This window comes from Tympanuchus pallidicinctus, unplaced genomic scaffold, assembly GCF_026119805.1.
Source record: "Tympanuchus pallidicinctus isolate F22 unplaced genomic scaffold, pur_lepc_1.0 scaffold3, whole genome shotgun sequence".
NCBI lineage: Eukaryota > Metazoa > Chordata > Aves > Galliformes > Phasianidae > Tympanuchus > Tympanuchus pallidicinctus.
In genome coordinates, this window is record NW_026294747.1 from 3,735,070 (window position 1) to 3,758,364 (window position 23,295).

The 23,295-nt window shown below is 38.9% G+C and overlaps 1 protein-coding gene across 3 annotated transcripts in view; it reads left to right on the forward strand.

Moving 5' to 3' along the window:
• The window catches only part of NELL1 (neural EGFL like 1), a 286,319-nt gene that overhangs the window by 243,966 nt on the left and 19,058 nt on the right, over positions 1-23,295 (forward strand). Inside the window, exon 16 of one of the 3 annotated variants that reach the window (XM_052694359.1) lies at positions 21,733-21,873. The exons of 1 other annotated variant lie outside the window; for it this stretch is intronic. In XM_052694359.1, coding sequence (XP_052550319.1) covers positions 21,733-21,873 — 141 coding nt within the window. The remainder of the gene's footprint in view (positions 1-21,732; positions 21,874-23,295) is intronic. One more of the 3 variants, XM_052694361.1, reaches the window with a different exon arrangement.

A 23,295-nucleotide genomic window follows, 5' to 3' on the forward strand; every position in this document is an offset into this window, starting at 1 on the left:
CTTTCATTGCTGATGATGTGAAGGAGCTTATATTTCTTTCCAGCCACAGTATCACCTGTAGCTATATACTGTAGCTGGCCAGCTGTAGGATGAAGTATTTTTGTAAAGTCATTAAAAATGTAAACTGAATATGCTTGTGTTGAAATAAGAATCAGATGGTACCTAGGAGTTAACAGGCACTGTTCTAGGCAATAACAGAACTGTCAGCTTCTTCAGTAAAAATGTCATGGTGACATTCTTCAATATACTGTAATTTAATTTATATATTCCGTTCTGTGTATGTATGGTTGTGCCACTTGGTGTCAAACACTCTTAAAATGAATATTTACCAAATAAGGAATTTAGCAACTGCCCTAAAATATGATCAAATATATTGCTGCCTTTGAGGAAAAGCACTCGATTTTATTCCGACTTGCACTGTTTTTATACAGTTGTAAGTCTTGTAGCTAGTTGTCGGTAATGAATAATAGTAGACCAAATTTTCTTGAAATCTCTCTCTTTTTTTCATCTGTCTGTTGGCTTTTCTCAGCTGTGAACCTAGCTGAACAGAAATGTCATCCTCTGCTCTAGAGGTTGTAAGATTCTCCTTATAGGAATGTGGCACACTCCAGTTCCTCAAGGTAAAACTCTTTAATGGGAACATTCTTCAACAAGAGCCCAGTTACTTTGTGATTGAATACTATGGGAAAACCAAGGTAAAAATTTGAAACAGAAAAGAATCCTGCCAAGTTTGATTTGATGGGCTGGTCACAAAAGCAAACTAGTGAGTTCTTGCCATTGTGGGCAGGAGAAAGAGAAATAGGAGGGCTTTTACAAATCTGTACTCAAAAGAGGCTGTTCATAGCAATATTTAGAAGTATCTCATATAAAGGTATTTAATAGACCAGAAAGAATTTTAAATACAGTATCAGAGGCATGTGGCTCATTCTTTGATTTGGTGCCAGTATCTGATCTCATTGAGCTGTGTTGCCTCTTATTCTTCCTCTCCTGATAAACACATAAACACTGAAGTAACGAAAGCTGCGTAAAGAAACAATGGGATGTTTTGTTGTTTTGTTTTGCTGCTTGGTCTTCCCTTGAAGCCTTGTTTTCTAGGGATCTTCTTCAGATCATGTGTTGGTCTGTATCTCATATTAAGCTCTTTGTCTGCTCTTTGATGGGCATATTGCTGCAGCTGAGACCCTACCAGGAGCACTGAAGCACTGAAGGGAAGAATTCTTTTGTCCGTTCTTTCCAAGGAGGTGATGCCTTTGCTTTTATTTTTGTACCGTGTCCTGTTCAGACTGCGATCTGCTTTGTGCCTTGCTATGCTGTGTTGGCTTCCCTTTCCTCAGGACAGAAGGTTCAGGCCAGTATCAGTGCTCAAGGCAGCACAACGTGAGCACAGTGACTCATCTATATCATCTGTATTGACTTACTGAAAACTGGCCTGCATGATTTACATATTTTCTGCCAAGTGAATAAAAAAAAAGTTTTTGTATGACATGAGTGTTTAGCTGTACTCCTGACAAGCTTTGGAAGATTCTTTTATAACCTCGAGCATTTAACTTTTTCTTTTTTTTTCTCATAGTCAGAGGGAGTAATGTTTGATTACATGAACTGTTCAGCCTTTCTGTTCAGCAGTATTTTCTTCATTCTCTCTGCACATACACAGAGCTTAATAAATAACCCAACAATGTTTCATGGCTATTCCACACGTAAAGGTCTTACGTACTTTTCTGTCTGTTTGAAAGACTATGGACAGCCTTGAAAGCCTCTGTAAATGTTTCCAGTTTTGTGTGAAACATCTTTTACAAACCCTTGAAAAAACTACAATAATTCTAAAAAACAAATGAAGCACTATTTGACTTGAAGCATGATTATTTCACTTTCCAGTGTTGCAAAGAAGTAAACAGTCCAATTGTTTTGACCTGCCCTACTTAAAATGTTAATTGTGTAATATAAAGTTTAGAGTTCTTCTGCCATTGTTGTTCTCAGTCTTCATTTCTCTTCTTAATTGCACATTTGAACAAGAAATTGTAATGTTTTTAAATTAGCTTTTACAATCTATTGGGTCTTATGGGAAAGAGAAGATAGTTACTTGTAAACTATATGGTTTATATTTAGATAGATCTGGCTGATTCCCAGGAACCTTGTAGGAGAAGCTGAAAATGTTTTTGGGAAGGATGTCTTGAAATATCAATAGCTTTCATTTCCTTGGCCCTTTTTGTTTTTGTGCCTCAAAAGAAAAACAAATCACGTTTTGTATTCAAGGCTAGTCTAAGAACAAGCAAGTATTCTTTGTCTGTGTTAGATAGTTCTCAACAGCTAGCAGCAGAACAGCATTATAATGAAAATCAGACTGTTGTTAGTCAGTGAGGGGAAAGAGTGTCTCAGGATTTTGCCTCTGGTGTCTGGTATTATAGCAGTGAACAGTCCTGACTTCTTTAGAATTGTATCATATATTAATAATTATTATTTATGAACTAATAAAATATCTAGCATAGTAAACTGCACAGGAGCACTTACAGATGATCTAGCTTAGTTCCCACTTACCACAAGTGACTTTGTCACTTAATCATCTTCACGATTTAAAAAAAGAGAAATCAACAGAAGAACAAAACACCTTATCACTCTACTTTAGCCTAGAATGCTTACCTAGATATTGCTGGATTCCAGGATTTACAGCCTTGATTTATTCCTGACAAGTAATACTTACACTGATGTTTTCACACTTGTTCTTTGTTGCAAATGGAATTTTTTTTTTCATTATTTGCCCCCTGATGAGCTTACACAAAGAAATATTATCTCCTCTTGGCTTTGAATGTACCAGACTGGATAAATGAGGAACACTACATTACATGTCATAAAATTAAAATATATATATATATATGTATAAAATTATTAATTGACTGTATATCTTAGTGGCTCTATTTGTTGACGTTTACATTGAAGTTTTTTTTTTTTTTTTTTTAGCAGAGGTTACTGAAATTGTATTGAGATGTGTCATCATATCTTGTTTTACACCATTAAGACTTTTGTGTTTCTCTTGTAAATTCTTCTTTTGATAAATTCTAGAATAGCTTTTGCCTTTTTCAGTAAAAGTAGTCCTTCTTACTCTGTGATCCTGTGATTAATAGGTCTTTATCCTCCCCAGTCATTTCTCAATGATAATTTCCTATCTTTTAGCAGAAATGCTCATTACTGGGCTCTCAAGCAGAATCACAAGGCACTTTATATCACTACTTTTCATTCCATTTCTATTAGTCAAGTCCTAATGACTTTTCCCTTCTTTCAGAATGAAATTTCAGTATTCGCTGGCATTGGCAGTGTTTTCCAAAGTTGTATCAGTTGTACCAACAACAGCTGTGCCCTAGTTTTGTATGTCTTTGCTGAAAACATGGGACCATCTCCAAGACAAATTCTTGAAGAAATTATCTCCTTCAGTTCTCTCTCTTTTTTTTTTTCTATTTTTATCAGTAAGCTTCCAGAAACATGAAGGGTACAGGCATTCCAGTTTTATTGGTGAGTGTATTGAAATGGCATAATTGGAAAAGCCTGGCTCTCTAAGGCAATTCAGCTGCTTGGACTGTGGTTGTGACAGGTGTCTCACTGTACAGTCCCCCATTAATTTCTCTAATTAGATGTCTGTGAACACTCTTGTTATCGCAGGCAAACAATTCTAGACACCTTAAATTCTGCTTCTGTATGTATCTGTAACGACCAGCCCTGCACTAAATTCATGGCAAAACCACTGTAATTAACTCCCCAACTAAGTTTAATTGAGAAACATGCTAACATAGAGCATTGCAAGAACGTTCCCCACAGTTGGGTTTGTGGCCCAGCACACCCAATGGTAGCTGCTGCTTTATGTGGGAAACATTGTGCTGAGCATTTCTGTTTGTAGGTGTACATGACTTGCAGAGTGGCCAAATGATTGGTGCATTAGGGCACAGATACTGTTACCCTCATGTTTTTCAGTTAGGCTGACTGTGCTTAAGCTGTTGTACATCCCTTTCTTTTCCTCTCTCTCATCTCCCGCTCAGATGCGTGCAGGAGGAACCCCTTGAAGATTTCCTGGTGGCGTCATTCCATATTGCAGAGACCCAGACAGACTGATTTGTCCAGCAATATAAACCTGAACATCGTGTCCTAGGAGAGTAGTTAGGTGACTCTGCTGGCCTCCAGTAGTGATAAATGTTTAATCCAGAGATGGCTGCATGTCTGTGTTTTTCTCTCTGCTTGTCTCTTCCTGTCTGTGATGTGCTTCATGAGGACTGGGAACAGTTCCCCCCTTTCTTCTGCAGCTCTGCTTCTTCCCATTCCCGAAGTCTTTGGGGGTGTAAGTGCCAATAACTTAGTGTTGTGTCCATCCTTAACCAGCAGAGCAGTGGCACTGCCAGTCTGCCAGTATGAGGACACATGAGGACACAAGGACTAAAATAATTTCCATCATCCTTTTTTTTCTTTTTTTTTTTTCTTCTTTTTAAAGAGCTATCAGATTGCCAGTGGGTCGGGGGGAAGCAGTACATAAAATGCTTCTTGTTGCTTCAAAGCATCTTCCTTTCTTTGTGGAAGGATTAGCTTGCCACCATTGCAACTGGAGGAGTGAGGTAGGGAGAAATCTTCAAACAAGGTTTTGAAATAGACTCATTTCAGAGTAGAAATTTCTTCATTATTGGAAGTAGTAATAATACGTAGGAATATATTGTAAAGATCTGCTATTTGGTGCTGAACTGGGCTGCTACTATTTCACATGCACTTCCCATATCTTCACCATTTGTGGTCTTTTTTTTTTCTGGTTTCTTTCTCTGGCCACTTTGTTTCCAGCTCTGCTTTTCAAAAGATTAAAGGGCCAAAATGGGGCACCCTAAAGCACTTTTATTATTCATGGAAAGTGCCACATAGTTTAATTATAATGCAAGTAGAAAGTGGTTTATTTCTAGAAAAGAAATTTAATTTAGTACCGTGTAACAGAAATGAAAATTATTCTTTCATCTATGAAATTGTACATTCTTTGTAGTATGGCAGATTTTGTTCAGGTTACTTAATACCGTTTAAGGTTCTATATTAAACACTAAGTGATATCCAAACTGTCACAATTTAAAAATGTTGCTGCGTGTGGGGGTGTAATTTAGTGTCTGCAGTCAGAAATAAATTCATGGACTGTAAATTTAATTCTTGACGAGGCCACTGACTTGAGTGGAGGTGCTTCCTTCATGTCTTCAGGCCCATTTTTCTCTGACTATTAACCATATATCAGGGCAGGTAAATGTGACATGTTGGGAGTGTAATTCAAATCAGGATGTTGGTGCAACAGAGATGCTGGAATTTACTCTTACAGAACGCAGTAATGTGTCAAAAAGTAAGTTTTGGTAAGAAGTATTCAGCTCTGTTAATCTAAACATATTTTTAGAAATACAAAAGAAGGTGTATTAAAATTTCATTTTGGGCATTGCTGTTCTGTTTGTATGTTGCACCTGCTTCTCCTTGTTGGCTTTTCGTGGCTTGTGTGTGCATTGGTATTAAGCCATTCAATTACAGTCGAAGTTAGAGAAGGAGTATCAAGCCTGAATTATTTAAAAAAGGAATTAAAATGCTGTCCATCAGCACTGGTGTTGCACACCATGTTATGAAGTAATATAAAACAAGAAAATCATAGAAATTTAGAATTTTCGTAAAAGGAAACTCACGATTTTGCAGAAGACAATGATAAGAACATATGATTTATTCAATATGTGCGAGAAAACTGCATTTGACAATCAATGCTAGTGAACATAGGTCAAATATTTTCTGATACAGTATTGGTGTATTTTCCATAAGTTGTTGAAATGGACCACTGTTTTTGGGTAGTCTTGCTAATGCATATCAGCAAATAGTTCTTAATTATCAATACAGCCATTTGTAGTTACTAAATCATTAAAACCACAAACTCTAGGCGGAAGCTACACAGCAACAGGGAAAAAAACAAGTGAGAGAAAAAAAAGGAGGAAAATAGAGAAACAAAGTAATATTATGCTGCTCAAGAGGCAGAAATGTATGGATCTGTCAAGTTGAAGGGGACTTTTTAAAATTAAAGGAAAATATATTGTGCTCTTTTGCCAAAAAGAGTAGCATAGCCAAATAATAAGGGTAATTGATGTGGATCTGAGCAATCCAACTGGTTAATTGCACATGAAAATGTTTCCAGTTTTCCTGGAAATGAGAAAAACTGTTCCAGCATAAAAGGAGCAACTGGCAGCACGGTCTGTGCTGCTCGGCAGTTTCAGAGTTGGGCCCTCTAGAGCTAAAATAGTAATGTGCTGTGTTCTCTCTCAGTTATATCACAGTACTTGAACTATATAGCAGCAGAGAAAAAGAGAATTATTATAGTGGGTTTTTTTTCAATGTTCAGTTGTGAAATTATGAATGAAATTGGCTTTCTAATATTTTGCATGTTTAAAAAAAAAATAAAATAGAAAGATTGCAAAGATACTTGTCTGAAGGTGTCTGCTAATAGTTCTCTTTGGAGATGCGAAGGTGAGTTGTTCATGTGAACGTTTCCATTTCCCTTCTTGCATCATGCTGCAGTGGGAGCCATACTGTCCCTGCGAGCTGGTAGGAGGGCTGGGAAGAAGGACAGCACGGTGGGAGGGGTGTGCTCCCTTCCCTTGTGGGTGCTGGAGATGCTCTGCCCAGAGACAGGTTCTTGCTATCCAGTGACACAAATGGGGGCCCACAGTTTTTATAAGCTTTTGCTCAGTGTGTATCTTGGAAAGGGATTACATGTGATTAAGCTATGGAGATAACTCACTGAGGATAGAAGATCCTATCATGGAGTTGCTGCTGTAGGCATACTTGGGGACAGGCTCCAGACAAATTCTTTGTACAGTTCTTGTTCTCGCTGATGTTCAAACTCCGGACATTCACGTTCCATAGCTTTAATTTCATCTAAAGAAGCACCTGAGTGATAATCTTTAGTGCTGTCGCTGCTCTCTTGCACAACATTCTCTGATGGAAGCACCAAATATCTATTCCACAGGAAATGTCTCCATTTCAGAAGGTTGCTTTAGTATTCATCTCTATCCTGCTTGATAACAAGTCAGCAACTGTAATATAATGATATGGGTTGCTTCCAGTGACATGTCATATTGTGAAATTACAGTTTGGGTAATCTGTTTATAAAACATTATGGGTAGCTGCTAAGCAGTGACTAAAGTGCTTTACACACATGCACAAATACATCAAAGCATTTTGTACTGGTGTTGCAGTGAAACAGTTTGACACTTCAGTTACTGTACAGCACAGCCAGGAGATGCTTTGATCTTTGCTGAACTCCTTTGCAAATGGGGGCACACCCCAGTTCTAATTTCTGACCACTTTCTCTTTGTCCTTGCCTGCATAACTGTATGCCTTGATTAGCTTCTGTAGATTGCTACAGGGATGGAAGTGACTGGTAAAGAAAGGGAAGGGATTTCTTTGTATGCTGTGTACAATTTTTAATGGCTTGAAAAATAAAAAAGTATCTTCTTTTCTTTTTTTTTTTCTTTTGAATGAAGATTTTCAGCCAGAAAAACAAATGCATGCATATTCAGTTCTTCCCAGGATGCTCTATTCTTACCTCATTTTGTCTTTCATGTATTTTGGTATAATTCTACCAACTTAAAAACAGTCATTTTTGACTTACAGCAATATTAATGAAGGTAAAAATTTAAACTTTGATGAGGAAGGTTATAAAATATGAAAGCTATTAAAGCATTTCAGACGATTCCAGTCCTCCCTCAGAAATGGATAAATTTATTTGAAAAGAGGACTGTTCTATGAGTGCTTAAGCCAGAAAAAAAAGTCTTTGTTGCAGATTCATTTTTAAAAGAATTCAAATGCAGGCTGAATGACGTCTGGCATGTACAAGCAGGCACAGAGTTTATTCAATGCATTTGAGAGCAGAGCATGTATGGGTTGTTTAGTTTTGAAAGGGTGGGAACGCTCTTCTGGAAGAGAGCAACAAAAAAACACCCAGCTTAGAACAATGCCACAGAGCTTGTCCAACAAAAAGGGAGCTGATTGTATTGGTACATCTGGAATTCTGCCTTGCACTACGATTAGTAGCTCTTCTTTGTAATGTCACCTGAGTATTTCATTCTGTAAGAGAAAAGGGGAAAAAATCGATAAAGAACAACAGAAAGCAGTCAAGGGCTCATTGTAAAATTGCTCCCTTAAAGCATCATTAGAAGCACTGTTTTCATATCTTTCAAACTGCTTCCTCCATCATGTGTCTCCCAGTAGACCATTAAAGAGGCCAAAAACATCCCCAGTAGCTTGTTTCTGTACATAGTATCCAACCAGCACCACCTTGAAGATGTTCTCTTCTAATTCATCTTCAGCTAACTGAACAGATAACCTCACATTGGCTCTGTAGAGTCCTTTCTCAGAGCTGATGCAGCCTATTAGAGTTATTGCTGCCAGTGCAAAAGGAATCTATCAGTTCAAGAATGCACATCTAAACGGGAGGCAGTGTCCACAGAGCAACTAGGCAATGGGAGGAGGGAAGAAAGCATCAAAAATGCCTTTGGAATATCTGCAGTGGCCAGGCAGAGCCAGCTGCCCAGAGGAAGTCAGTCAGAAGGAGGCAACCAGTGCTGTGACCACAGCAAGCCCACAAGGGACAATTTTTCTGTCTGGATATTAACAGGAACACAGCCAAGGTACTGAGGGCAATGAGCAGGAGAGTTTTGAACGTTTTTCCCCATGAGGCAAAAATAGCTAGTTGCCCAGGGGAGCTGTGGAGTCTCCATCCTTGGCAGAGCCAGCTGGATGCAGCCCTGAGCATTCAGGTCTACTAACAGCACGTGCCTTGCTGGGGCAGCAGCTTGGGACAGACGCCTTTCAGGGCCCTGCCAGCCTAAGCTATTCTGACACTGCTGCATAACTTAGGTTTACAAATCACTGCAACGCTTTGTCACTGTTTCCCTTTCCTGTAGATGAATACATCGCTAAGTGAAATGGAATTCGTCTTACCCTTTTTTTAACAGAAGAGATTACAGCTGTCTGCCTTTGAGATAGTCAGCTAAACAACTTCTATAGTCAGTGGAGAAAAACAGGCATTTTAAAATCATCATGTCTTCTAAGGAGGCATCTAAAGTAAGTGTTAGATAAATTGTAGTGTAAAAGCACTCAACTTTTCATTGATGATAAATGGGATCTAGATAACTAGCTCTAAGACAGATACCTTCTTTCCATCCATCTGAAAGCCGGATGGGATGAATGTCACTTTATCATATTTCTGCTTGAAGGGGTTTTGATGCCTGTTATGGGAATATGGGATACAGTCACACTTCTACTGTTTACTTCCTGATATACAGGATGAGCAACAGGTGACTGTTCCCTGTTGGAAAATCAGATCCTAAGGAATCATTTCAAAACCATGGAACAGATATTCTTCTGTGGTACAGAGAGGACAAGAAGATAATGCCATTTTATGCTAGGGTTTTCGTTTTTATTTTTCCAAAGCAAAAGGATCCATGCATGCTGTTTGGTGCCTGACTCCTAAGCCATGGGCACTGCAATAAAATAGTTAACTCTCAGTTGAATGTTTGATTTTCTGTGGGAAGAAAATATCATTAAAAGGTAGGCTGTAGTGGACTATGCATGCAAGTGCTTCATTGTAAGGTCAAAATCAAAGTGACTGAAAAGGAATTGTGGATTTGGTTAATTAGGCACCTGTGAGCCCCTTCTGCAATTCTCATGTGACACAGAAGACTGCAGCGCCGCTCTGCCCTTACTCTGAGTACATCTATCACCAGCACTGCCTTCCTCCCCTGTGGTTGCTCTGCCCAACAAATGCTTTCAGCTTGGCACCAGGTGAGGCTGCTAGTTCTTTGTGAGCAAGCAGCTGTGGCCCTTAGCCCTCGTATTTCTCATTTTTTAAGTTAAAAGCTGAGCTATGCTAATGAAATACACACACTCTCTTATGAAACAAAGAATTGTACTTAAAATGTGTTGCTTCAGTAACGCTGGTTCTTTCCCAGCTATGCTTTTGAGAGGCAGAGCTGGCAGAAGTGGGAGAGGACTGTAAATATTCTCTTATTATTCCAATTCCTTCTTGCCTGTCAGCAGCTTCCCTGATTCACCTGTCTTGGCACTCTGTGCTTACCACCCTGACAAGATGATTCTGCTTCTTGATAAACTGTGGGTGTAAAAATTACTGTTTTGAACCAAATGAAGACAACATCTAACGGCAGTAACCTTTTATCAGCAGCTGAAGTGAACATATTGGATAAGATTATAATTTAGATGTACGTTTAGATGCATTTCTGAAAGAGCTGTATGTAGGCTATAATGTTTGAACTGCAGTTATTTTGATGACTGAAAGTCTGTGAAGCTGGAGACTGCATTTTCACTTAATGAAAAGGGTGGTAGTTTTACCAAGAAAATACCCCTAATGAAATTAATAAAAGGCCTCTTCTTTAAAAGAAGAAAGATTCTTTGAATTTATGTTTAAGAAAACAAGACTCATGTTCAAAAGACTGGCTAATTTTGGGGTGGTATGTTCTTAATGAAGTCATGTATTTAGTGTATTTAATAAATTAGAAGCTAGCCTGTAAGATTTCTGAGTTGGCACAGGTTAAGAACTATATGTAATAGGAATCTCAAAATTTGCCTTTTTTTTCCCCCACAGAATCTCACAAGCAATGTAGGCTCGAAAAGCCTGTTTTGGAAAGCCATATGTCATATATCCTTTTGTGGAGTTCCCATGTTTCTTGGTAACTGTGTGCAGCATGCTTTACTGGGATTTAGTATTCACCTGCTTTGAAACCACCCTTGGCCTAAGTCACTGTCAAGCAGGGATCACCTTCTGTACGGGCTTTCAAGCAGCGTACACCTTCAAGGTTGAGACATTAGGAGCTTTCACATAGCCCTAAGGATAATTTCCAATGCCCATTATCATTTAATCACAGATAACTGTGATAAATAACTGTGATTTGTCACATAGAACTGTGGTAAAGGCAGAATGTGTTTTTTTGCTAGTGTACCACAATCCCCATTCCCCCTTTTCTTTCTCTGATGTTTGTGGCTACTGTTGCTCCCATTGCAAGTCATTGTCCAGAGCAACTCAACTCAAACAGACTTTGACCTGGCTCTGGAGGTGCTCAGTCACCATGGTTTTCATAGAAGAAACACACTGTCTTTTCGTCATGTGAAAATGAACATACCTAATGCAATTAGGGGAAAAAAAAAATCTTACATGGACAATGTCTGTGCTTTGTTTTCAATGGCTTTTTTATTTTCACCTCATATATAAAGTCTTCCTCCTAAATATATAAACATATGTAGGACAGCTCTTCTCAGAAGTGCTTGCTTTTTTTTCTTCCTTTTTTTTTAAAAAAAACTCTTGATATTTTGGCATCCCGTGTGTCAAAAGCCAAGTTAGTTTCACTAATGATGAAATTCAGAAACAGACTGTATGCATATTTAGAAAGTCTTTGCTGAACAAGACCATTTTGTATGATTAATGTATCAGTGTATTCATTAATGTCCATGCTATCGGAAGTATTTACTGAAGAGCTGCTAAAGATTTCTGTAGTATCAAAGATTTTTGCTTGCAAGGAAACAAATGCAGAAGCAGTTTTAATCAAGACCAAACACAGCATCATGAGGTATAGCACCAGTGCTTCCAGTCCCCCATTAACTCAGTTCACTTGGTTCACTGAGTTTTTGGAACCCTCCAAAAGCCTCAAACACAGATATTGAGACCATGTAGCCATTTGAGATTTCAGAAAGTTCAAAATGATTTGTCTTATGCAATGGAATGTAGTTTAGCATGTCGGCTCTTGTGAAATGGTTGTGTAGGGGCATCTTATGGGAGTGGATTAGATGTCAGGGGGAAGTTCTTCACTGAGAGAGTGGTGAGGTGTTGGAACAGCTGCCCAGAGGGGCTGTGGATGCCCCATCCCTGTTCAAGGCCAGGTCGGGTCGGGCCCTGGGCAGCCTGGTCAAGTACTTATTTAATGGTTAGCAGCCCAGTCTGTGGCAGGGGGGTTAGAATGTGATGATCCATCAGGTCCCTTTGAACCCAAGCTATTCTGTGATTACATTGTGACATTCCAAGAATGCAATCAATTTCTATGAGAAATTCCTAACTTTGGGAGTGCTGTTGAAAAGCCATTACGTTCAACTTATGTATAACAAAGCTTAGTCAATTCACTGAAATTGAGGACGCAAAACTAATTTTGATAAATGTGTTTTTTTAACAATGTTCACGCAGTAAGCAATGAAGACTGTTTTCATACTGAAAAAAATCAAACCCCTTTAAGATAATTGCGGACAAAATTTTGTTACACTTTTATGTTTTTCCCCACAAAGTACTGTAATATTACATAATGCTTAGGAAATGTTTTGAGATCACAGGATGAAAGATGGTATAGAAGTGCAATGTATTTATGATTATTATTAACATTTGATGAGTCCCCTGGCTTTTCTTTCAGGATTTTCTACTTATTTCTGTTGCACATTTTTAATTGCTTAGAGAAATGATGCAGTCATATCTCGGAGTTGGTTTAATTGGAATTATTGATGTCTGAAGCAGAACCCAGTCTGGGAAAACTGGGTCTGATCAAAGTCTGCAACTAATGGTTTAGTGAAGTTATAAATTCAGTCTGTAATTAAAAAATGAAAGAGAGAGCGTGTCTTCAAAGTGTGCATTTTGTGCTAAGGAAACAGTCACTTCTTACTTGTTTGGAAATACTCATTGCAGTATTTGAAAAGAGGGTAGCAGTAATGACTGAAGTTCTTAATCCCAAGGATTTGCTGAGTTTTTCACCTGACGTGGCTGGTTCATTTGAGATGTGTTTCAAGCGTTTTGATTTGCTGTCTTCTTTTTGCAATGGGAGCCAATGACTTTGGATTTTCTCTGTGGGAACATTTTTAGCTTAATTCCTGTGTTTACACTTTTAAAATCTGAAATAACGTATAGAGCACACAAGCCTAACATTACCATGAATTCTGGTTCAAATGGATGAAAAGGATGGAGGATATTAAGCAGTCAGTATTAACCTAGCATTAAACATAGAGGTTGGTGGCCCTGCATGTGGCAGGGGGTTGGAGATTCATGATCCTTGAGGTCCCTTCCAACCCTGGCCATTCTGGGATTCTGTGAACTTTTTCAACTGCCTGTTCACTGACTGCTGAGGATGCACAGGACAGTTCTTAGTCAAGTGAAGCTAATCCTGGCCCTCTTTCTGCATGTTTGAGGGTGATGTTAGGACCGTTCTTTTGTTCTGAACATTCTACTAGATTTCTTAAAACATTTTTACTCATTATTTAGTGCTACAAAATATAGTGCTGTCCAAATTGTCCAGGAAAACACGCTTCTTTCATGCATCTCGATATACTTACTGAACAGTGTGTGGGAAATCACAACACACACTGCTTTTCTTTTCTGATGCACGTGTTGTGACAGAGTTAGGAAACTGGATGAATTTAACTGCTTTGGGGGTTGATGGATGGGTACTGGTGTGACTGGAGAAAGTTCCAGCAGACTGAAATACAGAATAACCTTTACTTGTATTATGAACATGATGAAAGACTTTTGCTTTCTTTTAAATGATTCTTCTGGTCTTTTGTTACAAAGGATCTTTTTGTTTGGCCTACCTGTTACCAGAAATAAATATGTATATATTCCAAAGTGGACAGGCATCTTGCATTGAATGATAGCAGTTGTAATTCAGTGCGTTGACTGGAATATCCACCACAAATTTCACTCTCCTTATGAAACTGTGTCAGTGCATTCTCCAAGAGTATGCACTTTTACCATATGCTCTGTATTGATCAACCCATCCTGAACCATTTTTTTCCCTAATTAAGGATGCAGAGAGCTTTGCATTATTCCTTTTATGATCTCAGGAGCTCTTTTTACACTGCTTGTTTGGGGATTTGCTTCCTTGGGAGAGTTTATTGCTGTATGGATGAGAATGCTTTTCTGAAGCTGTTAATCATTCCACGATTAAAGAAAACTAATTGAGAATATTTCCCATTATTACTAAAGTCTCAGGAGTGCCATAGGGCGTACATACTATTATAATCTAAACCTGCAATTTGTCTTTGCTCCTTGTATCCTTTGGTACAGTGATGTATACTTGAAGAAGATTTTTAAGGGGAATGGCTGACACTCCCCTACCCAGCCACAGTGAACGAAAAGTGCTTTTTACCATTTTCTCATCAGCTGCTGCCTCCTGTTAGCAGTGAGATTGTTTTTGCAAGAGTTATTTTACCCTTTGATTAAGGAAGGGCTCAAACTAATCAAAATAACTTCCTAACATTGCAGACTATTGGTCCTGCAGTATAAGTTGCCCAGTGAAGTGGAGGAGAACTTACCATTCAAGTCACTTTAAAATTCTTTGAGGCAAATCACTGAAGAATGCATGGTAGGGAGCATCTCCTTTCTGTTGCAGGATGTACTCAATAAAATAATACACATTTCATGGCTCTTTGATATTGGACTTCAGTATTTCAGGTGCTAGATAGAGGGATGTATTCATTATGTAATATACCTAAAGACTGTAAATGAATTAGCCTGCTAGCATTGGAGAATAATAGTCGGACTCATCAATGAAGCTCTGCAGGTAGAGCTGCTGTCATTTGAATGCTTCTTTCCGTGCAGTCCACTGATGGGTGTGTTTGGTTGAGAATACCATTTGTCAGTGTCCTGCTTCATAAGAAGGTACATTTGTTTTTTGTAACCCTGATGAAGAAGGCTGCAGCCTGCATCTATATTATTTTAGTAATTTTATTAGGGGTGAGCATTCCTTTTCAGAACATCACTTATTTTGTTTTAACAAATATCCCCATAAGGTGATTCTTCTCAAATTCTGTGATGTCGTTAAGGAATCTGTAGCTCTTCAGTTGCAGTATGCCAAAATCAATTGCCAAAAGAATTCTGATTCTGGTTGACGAATTCATCTTTTTATCATGTACATAATGCATTTTGCCATCCAGATTTACTGAAATGTAGTTCCACAATCTGTAATATGTTTTTAATATGGTCTTACCAGTCACTGAACATTAAATGAATCTGAATGTATAGCATTTATGCTTTGAACCAACTTTAAGTGGCTTTGGGCATAAAAGTACTGTGCTAGTAAGGACAGATTTGAATATATGTATGTATATATATATATATAAAGTCTACATAATCCTGACTTTGTGGAAGCATTTCTCTGTGTGCTGAGAGCTTCATTGGTTATGTGCTACTGACATGAAAGATCTCTCCTGTTGATACTGTTCTGTCATTGTATTCTAGTGTGCATATCTAATATTTTGAATAACTGCTTTGTATGGAATAGCTGCACATACAATCCCACAATTTACTTGAATTAGCAGTCAGGGATAAAGACACTGATTATTTCTTCAAAAATCCCATGGCTGGAATGAAGGTTGGCCTTACCACTACCTGGTTATTTGAGAGCTTCTTTTAGAGCGTTGAGAATGATAACCTCAAAGCCAGGAAACTGGATTGCAATTAAAAATTGGGGAGCATCTCACATATTGGCAGTGGGCAGCTGTGGTCAGTTCAGTGTATCTCAGTTATCTCACATGTAAATTGTGCGTGATACTGCTCTCTTCTGCAGAAAATCTAACCAAAGATATTTAATAAATACTATTTGACTAATGGACTGGCTTTTTGTACAAAATTGTCACCAGACTAAGTGTACATGGTTGATCATAGGATGGAGATCATGCGTAATTGTTACGTGTTTCTACAAATATAGAGAGAAAATTTTGGAGTCGTGACTAACTGCTCTGACACGATTAGGAAGAATATGAAGTCAAGTGAATATGAGAGGAGAATTCCTGATGGTTGTGGGGTATTTCCTTCCAAAACTTGAAGGGAGCTTATAAACAGAAGGGGGGATGGCTGTTTTCAAGAGTGGACAGCAATAGGACAAGGAGGAATGGTTTAAACTGAGACAGGGGAGGTTTGGGTTAGATATCAGGAGGAAGTTTTTCACCCAGAGGGTGGTGAGGCACTGGAGCAGGTTGCCCAAGGAGGCTGTGGATGCCCCATCCCTGGAGGCATTCAAGGCCAGGCTGGATGTGGCTCTGGGCAGCCTGGGCTGCTGGTTGGTGACCCTGCACACAGCAGGGGGGTGGAACTGGATGATCCTTTTCAACCCAGGCTGTCCTATGGTTCTGCAGATCTATGATTTCCAGCAGGTACAAGTAGGCTGACCTAATTTCCTGAAGTCAGCTCAGCAATGGTTGTAGTTGGTGAACTGGCTGTTTAGAGCTGTTTTTTTCTCTTTCATCTAAGCTAGCTATACCAAGCATAGTAGCAGTATCCTTCCAACATTTGGGTAGAGCCAAATAAAATTTATATTGGCGTGAAATCCCTTCTGTTTTCAGGATTGTGTAGTTGGAGAGGCATGTTGACCCTAAAATGTGACAAATAGCCTGTGCTTCGGTTTAAAACCTACCCTACTGATTGCAAAGTCAGTCTGTATGTTTCTGGTGTGTGAAGTGATAATTACAGTCCTGTTTGCAGTGGAAACTGAAAGGCATCACTAAATGTGATAGTTCTTCACCCTGCCTTGGATATCCCTGCCACGCTTATTGCTGAGCAGCCTGTCTGCAGTTTTTGTTTCCCATATCACCTAGAAATCCCTAAATATGGGAATCAAAAACTCCTGCTTCAGCTCCGGTGTTGTGAAGTGACATTTATTGGTGTCATTCAGGTCCATTAGGCTGCAGACTCCAAGTGTGCTGCCTATTTAGCATACAAATAGACAAATAAGAGTGCATGAGAGAGACGTGCACCAAAGTGATAAAAACATCAGCTTGGTGCGTGTATTAAAAATGAGTTTCAGTAAATTAGATGTTATATAAAAAGAATTAATCTTAAAAATTACTGGTACCACTGGTCTGTGTTATTATACTGATACCAATTTAATTTCATTTTTTCTTGTTAAACTCATCATGCTAAATTTACACTTGTGTTTCAGATGATTAAAAATCTTGATAACACCAATGTGGCATTACACAATAGAGCATATTACAGCTGTTCTTTAATTATAATGAGTGGTGGGCGCACCTTTAATCTCTGAAATCCACTTTGTGCCATTAAATTGCTCTGTAAGATTGATTATTCCTGAATTTGAGATGTGTTTACTATCTCAACAAATCCAAATTGTCAGAGTTTAGAGCTGGGTCCTTAAAATAGAAAAGTAGAGCAGAACCTGTGCTATTTACTGAGGCAGCGCTGTTCCTGCCTGAGAAGGAACTGCAAAGGCCAATATAAATATAACGCAATTAAAATCAGTCTGTGAAAACAGCCATGACTGCTGGGGAGAGAAGAATATGTTATTTGGCACTGTTTCCTCCTCCACCCCCCGAGTCTCCTAATGAGTTAAAATGGAAGTAATTAAAAAAGAAGCTAAATGTCAAGGAAGGATTTCCTGTGCTGCCTGTTCCTGGCTTTGGTCAGACAGAAGTGGAGTCTCTATCACCTCAATGGTGAGGCAAGAAATTGATTATTGAAGGGGTCAGTAAATATGGCTGAGATGTCTTTCTGTCCATTCTGATTTTTAGCATCTCTGTGGTCCTAATAACAAACTGGCCTCATGAGTGAGTGGCAGCCATGAGTCATTATTCAAATACAAGTAAATTATACAGTTAGCTATGTTATTCTGAGTTGCCATTTGTTTAACAACTAAATTGCTGTACCGTGTCTGAGTCATTGGTATTCCAGTCATGATGAATTGTAACCTGTGACAAGGTCAGAGTGTTGTAGGAGCTTATACTGCTCACTGGGAAAAAGTAGCAGACTCCTAGGATGGCCACTGTCAATGTATTAGTGCTTTGTGTTGTCTGTGTTTAAAAAAAAATGCAGTGCCTTCTTCGTTACTGCAGAGAACTCTCAAAACCCATGTGGAGTTAATGATATGATATTTGTCCAGTTTTGGGCCCCTCACTGCAAGAAAGACATTGAGGCCCTGGAACGTGTTCAAAGGAGGGCAACAAAGCTGGTGAGGGGTCTGGAACACAGGCCATACGAGGAGAGGCTGAAGGAGCTGGGAATGTTCAGCCTGGAGGAGGCTTAGGGGAGACCTCATTGCTCTCTATAACTTCCTGAAGGGAGGCTGTAGTGAGCTGGGGGTCGGCCTCTTCTCTCGTGTCATTAGTGATAGGAGCAGGGGGAATGGTTTCAAGCTGCGGCAGGGGAGATTCAGGCTGGACATGAGGAAGTATTACTTTTCAGAAAGGGTGGTCAGGCACTGGAATGGACTGCCCAGGGAGGTGGTGGAATCACCAGCCCTGGGGGTGTTCAAGGAAAGACTGGATGTTGTGTTGAGGGACATGGTTTAGTAGGAGCTATTGGGAATAGGTGAATGGTTGGACTGGATGATCTTTTAGGTCTTTTCCAACCTTGGTGATGCTATGATTCTATGATTCTATGATTCTATGATATGGCCAATGTAGTAGGAGTTACTAATAAAGAATAAAATTCAGCCTATGCATAATTTCATGTAGAACTGCATGATTATGATTTACTTGCATCAATTTAGGCACGTGGGAGATTCCTTTAGCAAGAGACATTTTCATCTCCACTCATCTGAAATAGTTGTCTCTGCTTTCAGGGTTGATTTGAAGCATTACAATCACTCTTTGCAGCAGGGCAGCTGTGTGACATCTCTTTCTTGCTAGTGCTGTCTCCTGGAGGAGTGTGTTGTTCACTGAACTCATGCTGCAGTTGTCTGGGTGCATTTTTCTGGTGTTCTCCTGTAAGGTGGAACACAAAGTTGTAGGATACTTCTTGTATCCACGAAGCTGTGGATAACAGAGTTAACTGTCAGGGTATGATTTTAATTCAGGAAGCCTGAGACTTGTGCAACCCCTTCTTGTTGGTACATGTCTTTCTTGCTTAGGTCTCCTGATCAGCAGCCAACCAAAGATAAGGATGTGTATTTTTTTGCATGAAAAGGAATACCATACAGTGTGATGAACATATGCCTTTATTACACAACTCTTCTGTCTCGTGGAAACTGCAGATTGTGTAGCTATTGTGTCACACTGAGTAGTTTTCCTTTTAATATTATCACACTGTGACTTAAACATGATGAAATATTAGAAAAAAAGGAACCATTTTAATTTTACTTTTTCACTAGGTCTGAAACCACTGTGTTTTATTTGGAGGTAAATTATGCTATTTATCTTGTATACATAAGTACCTCTATGAATAATGCAAGAAGTTGAGATGATAAAAGTAAAAATTACAGAGCTGTCCTTAACAGACTGGATTAACATCCAGAGAGCTTATTTAAAACCAACTGATGCCTCTTTTATACAATACAAAAATGTGCCATTTTGGAGCTTTTGCAAAGCCATTATAGTGGAGCGTTGCCAGATCCATTAACAATTCTGTAGTAATGACAGCTAGATAGCAGAGATGGGGTACAAGCAGGCAGTGGAAGGATCTATACAAGATGGCTTTTGCATGGATGTTGTAAGAAAACTTGAATGAAAAGAACTGCTATCAAAACCATAGCACTTTCAGACTGAAATGAACTACTAAGTGAACTAGTGTCGTGGTATATGACACATCATTTCTGTCCCTGGCATGGGTAAGGCACTGCTGGTGGAACTCCACTCATTTAAGATATCAAGGAATAGAGGAAGAATTTATATGACTGAAAGCCCGTCATTTTTTTCCATCTCTCCAGGCTTAAGAAATTGTTTTGTATCTCCCTAAAATTCAGTGACCAAAAGCTACTGATGGACAGAGCACTGCCATATGAAAGTCATGTAGTCTTTAGATCATTGGGTATGTTATTTTAACTTGATTGGCATCATCTACAGAGACTCAAACATGGATGCTCTTCTTTTTCCATTAAGCAAGCTGCTGATCAGCTTTGTTATCCTGGCAAACTGTACGAAAAGTGGTTTACCAATCAACTAATTTGCTACAGCACGAGCCTAAGTCAGATGCACTCTCCAAAGGGCTCAGCTTAAGAAATGCACCTTTGGAAAACTATACATTTTGTAAGTTAAAAACATAAAATTGACTGGAAAGAGCTCCAGGACAGGACTGCCCCTTGGCAGCAGTCTTTGAGGGAGAACATTCTCAGATTCGACACTGGGGAAGAGGGGGAAGCAAGAAGAATTCATTTACAATTGACCCATGATAGCAAAGTCACTCACTTTCCAAATAGGATTAAACTTGTTCTGTCAGCCATGACATGTGAAAAGATCATGGTTATAAATACCATTTACCATAATGAATTGGAAGTGTCTGAGTTTGCAAGCAGCACTGGCCACTGATGGACAGCTAGATTTATGCAGTGTTTTGATGCTAAAATTAGCTTCTGCAAAATAAAGGGAGTACAGAAAAGGTTGTAGCAGTGAGAGATTGTAAAACATTAAAAAAAGAGAAAAAAAAAGAAAAAAGAAGGAATTGTATTGAAGGATATTTCATTCAAATCATATTTGTTGTGTGTCAGCATGACTTCCTGCAGTCAATGAAACCACACTGATGTACGTATTTTTTTATTGAGATAAAAACTACACCCTGTGGTTGCTCAGTAACCTTAACTCAGTCTTGCATCAGGATCAGACAGTATTTGCTTTTTAATGCTTGCAGAACTAAATGTAGATTGAGAATCTAATTTCACAAAATTTGTGCGTTCAGTGTAGGCTTTATTTGTATTTTCAGTGTGCAGGCTGCCACGGAAAAATCTCAGTGGCTGAAAGTATATATAATATTTAGGGATGACTTGAGATTCTTTTTAATTGATAACGTACAGGCTGAAAACTGTCCAACATTAAAGAAAATAGTAAAAAGGCTGAGCTAAAAAGAGGCATCAAATATAATCGCTTCTTAAATTACCAGAAGGTTAACATATAATTAATTTGTTAATTTTAATTACTACCCTACAAAATGTGCTGGAAATATGCTCAAAGGGGAGTAGCAGCCAGGTGCCAGGCGTGATTAACTAAGGTTACTAGCAATTAGGAGGTCTCTATTAACCATGTTATGGAAATTTTAAAAACACATTTACTGAAACTCAGCAGGGTTTTCATCTTGCTCTGTATTTCCACTACTTTAGACTTACTGGTGTGGTGTCATTGGCTTCATTCTCTTCCAGCTAAACGTTTTACTGCAGATGAGATACAAACTGCCTTTTCTTTGTGTGTTATGCAAGCAGTAGGTATTTGTTTTGCTCATATAAACACAAATGATTAATTCTTGTTTGCAAAGAGTCCTGATGTCTTGGCACACGGAGTGCCAGGGAGCTGCAGAGTATTGCAGCTGAGCACTGGGAAGGCCAATCCCAAAGAGAAGGTTGTTGCTTTCCAAGGAGCTCTGGGACATGCAGTCTGTATGTACAGCAGGAGCGTTGCTGGAACAGCCTTTCCAATCCAGAACCTGCTCTACAGTGCTTTACATTTGCAGTCTAACTTGTGATTTAAAACCAACAAACCAAACTCACATCAACAATAAGAAGAGCAAAATTTCTATATGTTTGCTTTGCATTTTCAACCAAATGGACTGTGAATGAATGTCTTCTATGTATCAAATTCCACGATGTACTGCTGTTCTGTATTACTGCTGCATCGGTCATGCTGATGTGTCTGTTATTTGGAAGCATGATAAACCATGATCCGTGATCAAGGAAAACTTAAAAAAAAATGCAAACAAAACAAAACAAATAAAAACAACCTAAAGCATTGGTGTCAAAGGAAATTAATTTCCTGGATGGCTTGTGTTTTTCTCTGAGGCAGATATTGATGAGTGTGCAGAGGGGATCATTGAGTGTCACAACCATTCACGCTGTGTTAACCTCCCAGGGTGGTACCACTGTGAGTGCAGAAGCGGTTTCCATGACAATGGAAGCTATTCTCTTTCCGGGGAGTCCTGTGTTGGTAAGCAATGATCAGCATAGTGCTGGTTTTTTGTTGTCTTTTTTTGCGTTCTGCATGGTGTTATAAAGTCACTGCTGAGACACTGTCCTTAACAGTTTCTGTGTTTAAGGCAAAAATGAGAAAGCAAGCAAGCGTGTCTGCGTTTGTCAGCATCCCCAGCCATGTGGTGCGGGCGCTAGTTTAAGAAGCATCACATTTCTGATCGGTTATTACAGGAGGGAGGCACACAGAGATCCAGAGTGTGATTGACTTAGTATGCTTTGCCATTTATCACAGTAAGCTGCTCTACATCCTGAAGGGAGGGAGGGCTTTCTGGGGAGCAGAATGGCCCACGGAAGGGAAGGAGATGCTCCTCAGCTTTCAAATCTCAGAGCAGCAGTATGAGAACACGTTCGGTGCATGTTCCTTGTCGCTTTGATATGTTACTTTTGCATTCTTTCATATCTTCATCATTTTATTTTTGGAGTTATGCAAATAGCCCCCTGCACTCTGTGCACCATATTTGGAGAAAAACACCCTGAGAGCATGAAGGGAGAGGAATTTTTAAAGGGTGCGGAGGAGTTTGTCAGTTCTTCCTGTGATCACTTGTTTCTGTGGGAGGACAAAGGATGAGGCTCTGTGAGGGTTTATCTGGAGCTGGTTCTCGCAATCTGGTGCAGTGAATGTTCGTAACACTTTGTGTCCCAACACAGCAAGTAAGCAGGAATGAAAGGATAGTGGAGGCTCTGCTTAACAATTAACCTCTGCTTAACAATTTTTCTAGCTATTTATTCTCGAAAGTCTTGTACATCATTTCTGTATGATATTATCAGGTGCGTTTAAAACAGTTTGCCAAGGATCTCGTTATAGCTGCTACTGATGCAGTTCTCTTAATTCTCTATCCTTTCTTGGGAAATGCAGCTATTTCATCTCTACTCAGTTCTACGAATTTTCTGTAAGAGCATTTTGCTTTTCTGCTTCTTCTGTGAAGGACTCCCTTTTAATGCACTAAATCCTGTTTATCGTGCGTAAGTGCAAAGGGCTCTCTTTAAGATTTAAAGTATACAATTAAAGTAAAAGTTAGAATCATTTTTTTTTCGTATGAATTTATAAATTGTTGTAACACACATTCCAATCTTTTGCAAATTATAGCTATTAGGGGAAATAGGTCCTTGGAATGAGATAGCATTGTGATTTAAAAATGCAGAGGAAAAATACTTATTTTCAAAAAACAGTGTTTTGTAGATTATCCTGCCAAACTATATTAGCTTCTTATGTATTGTCCTAATCACTTTTTACAGCATTTTGTTACTTAAATACCATGTGAAAATATATTCTTAACCAGGTTCTCATATGTTAAGAATTCTGCTCTGGTTTATTTAAATACTGCAAAATGAGTGATGGGCAGAGCAATATTGAAAATACTTTATCAGAAATCAAAGT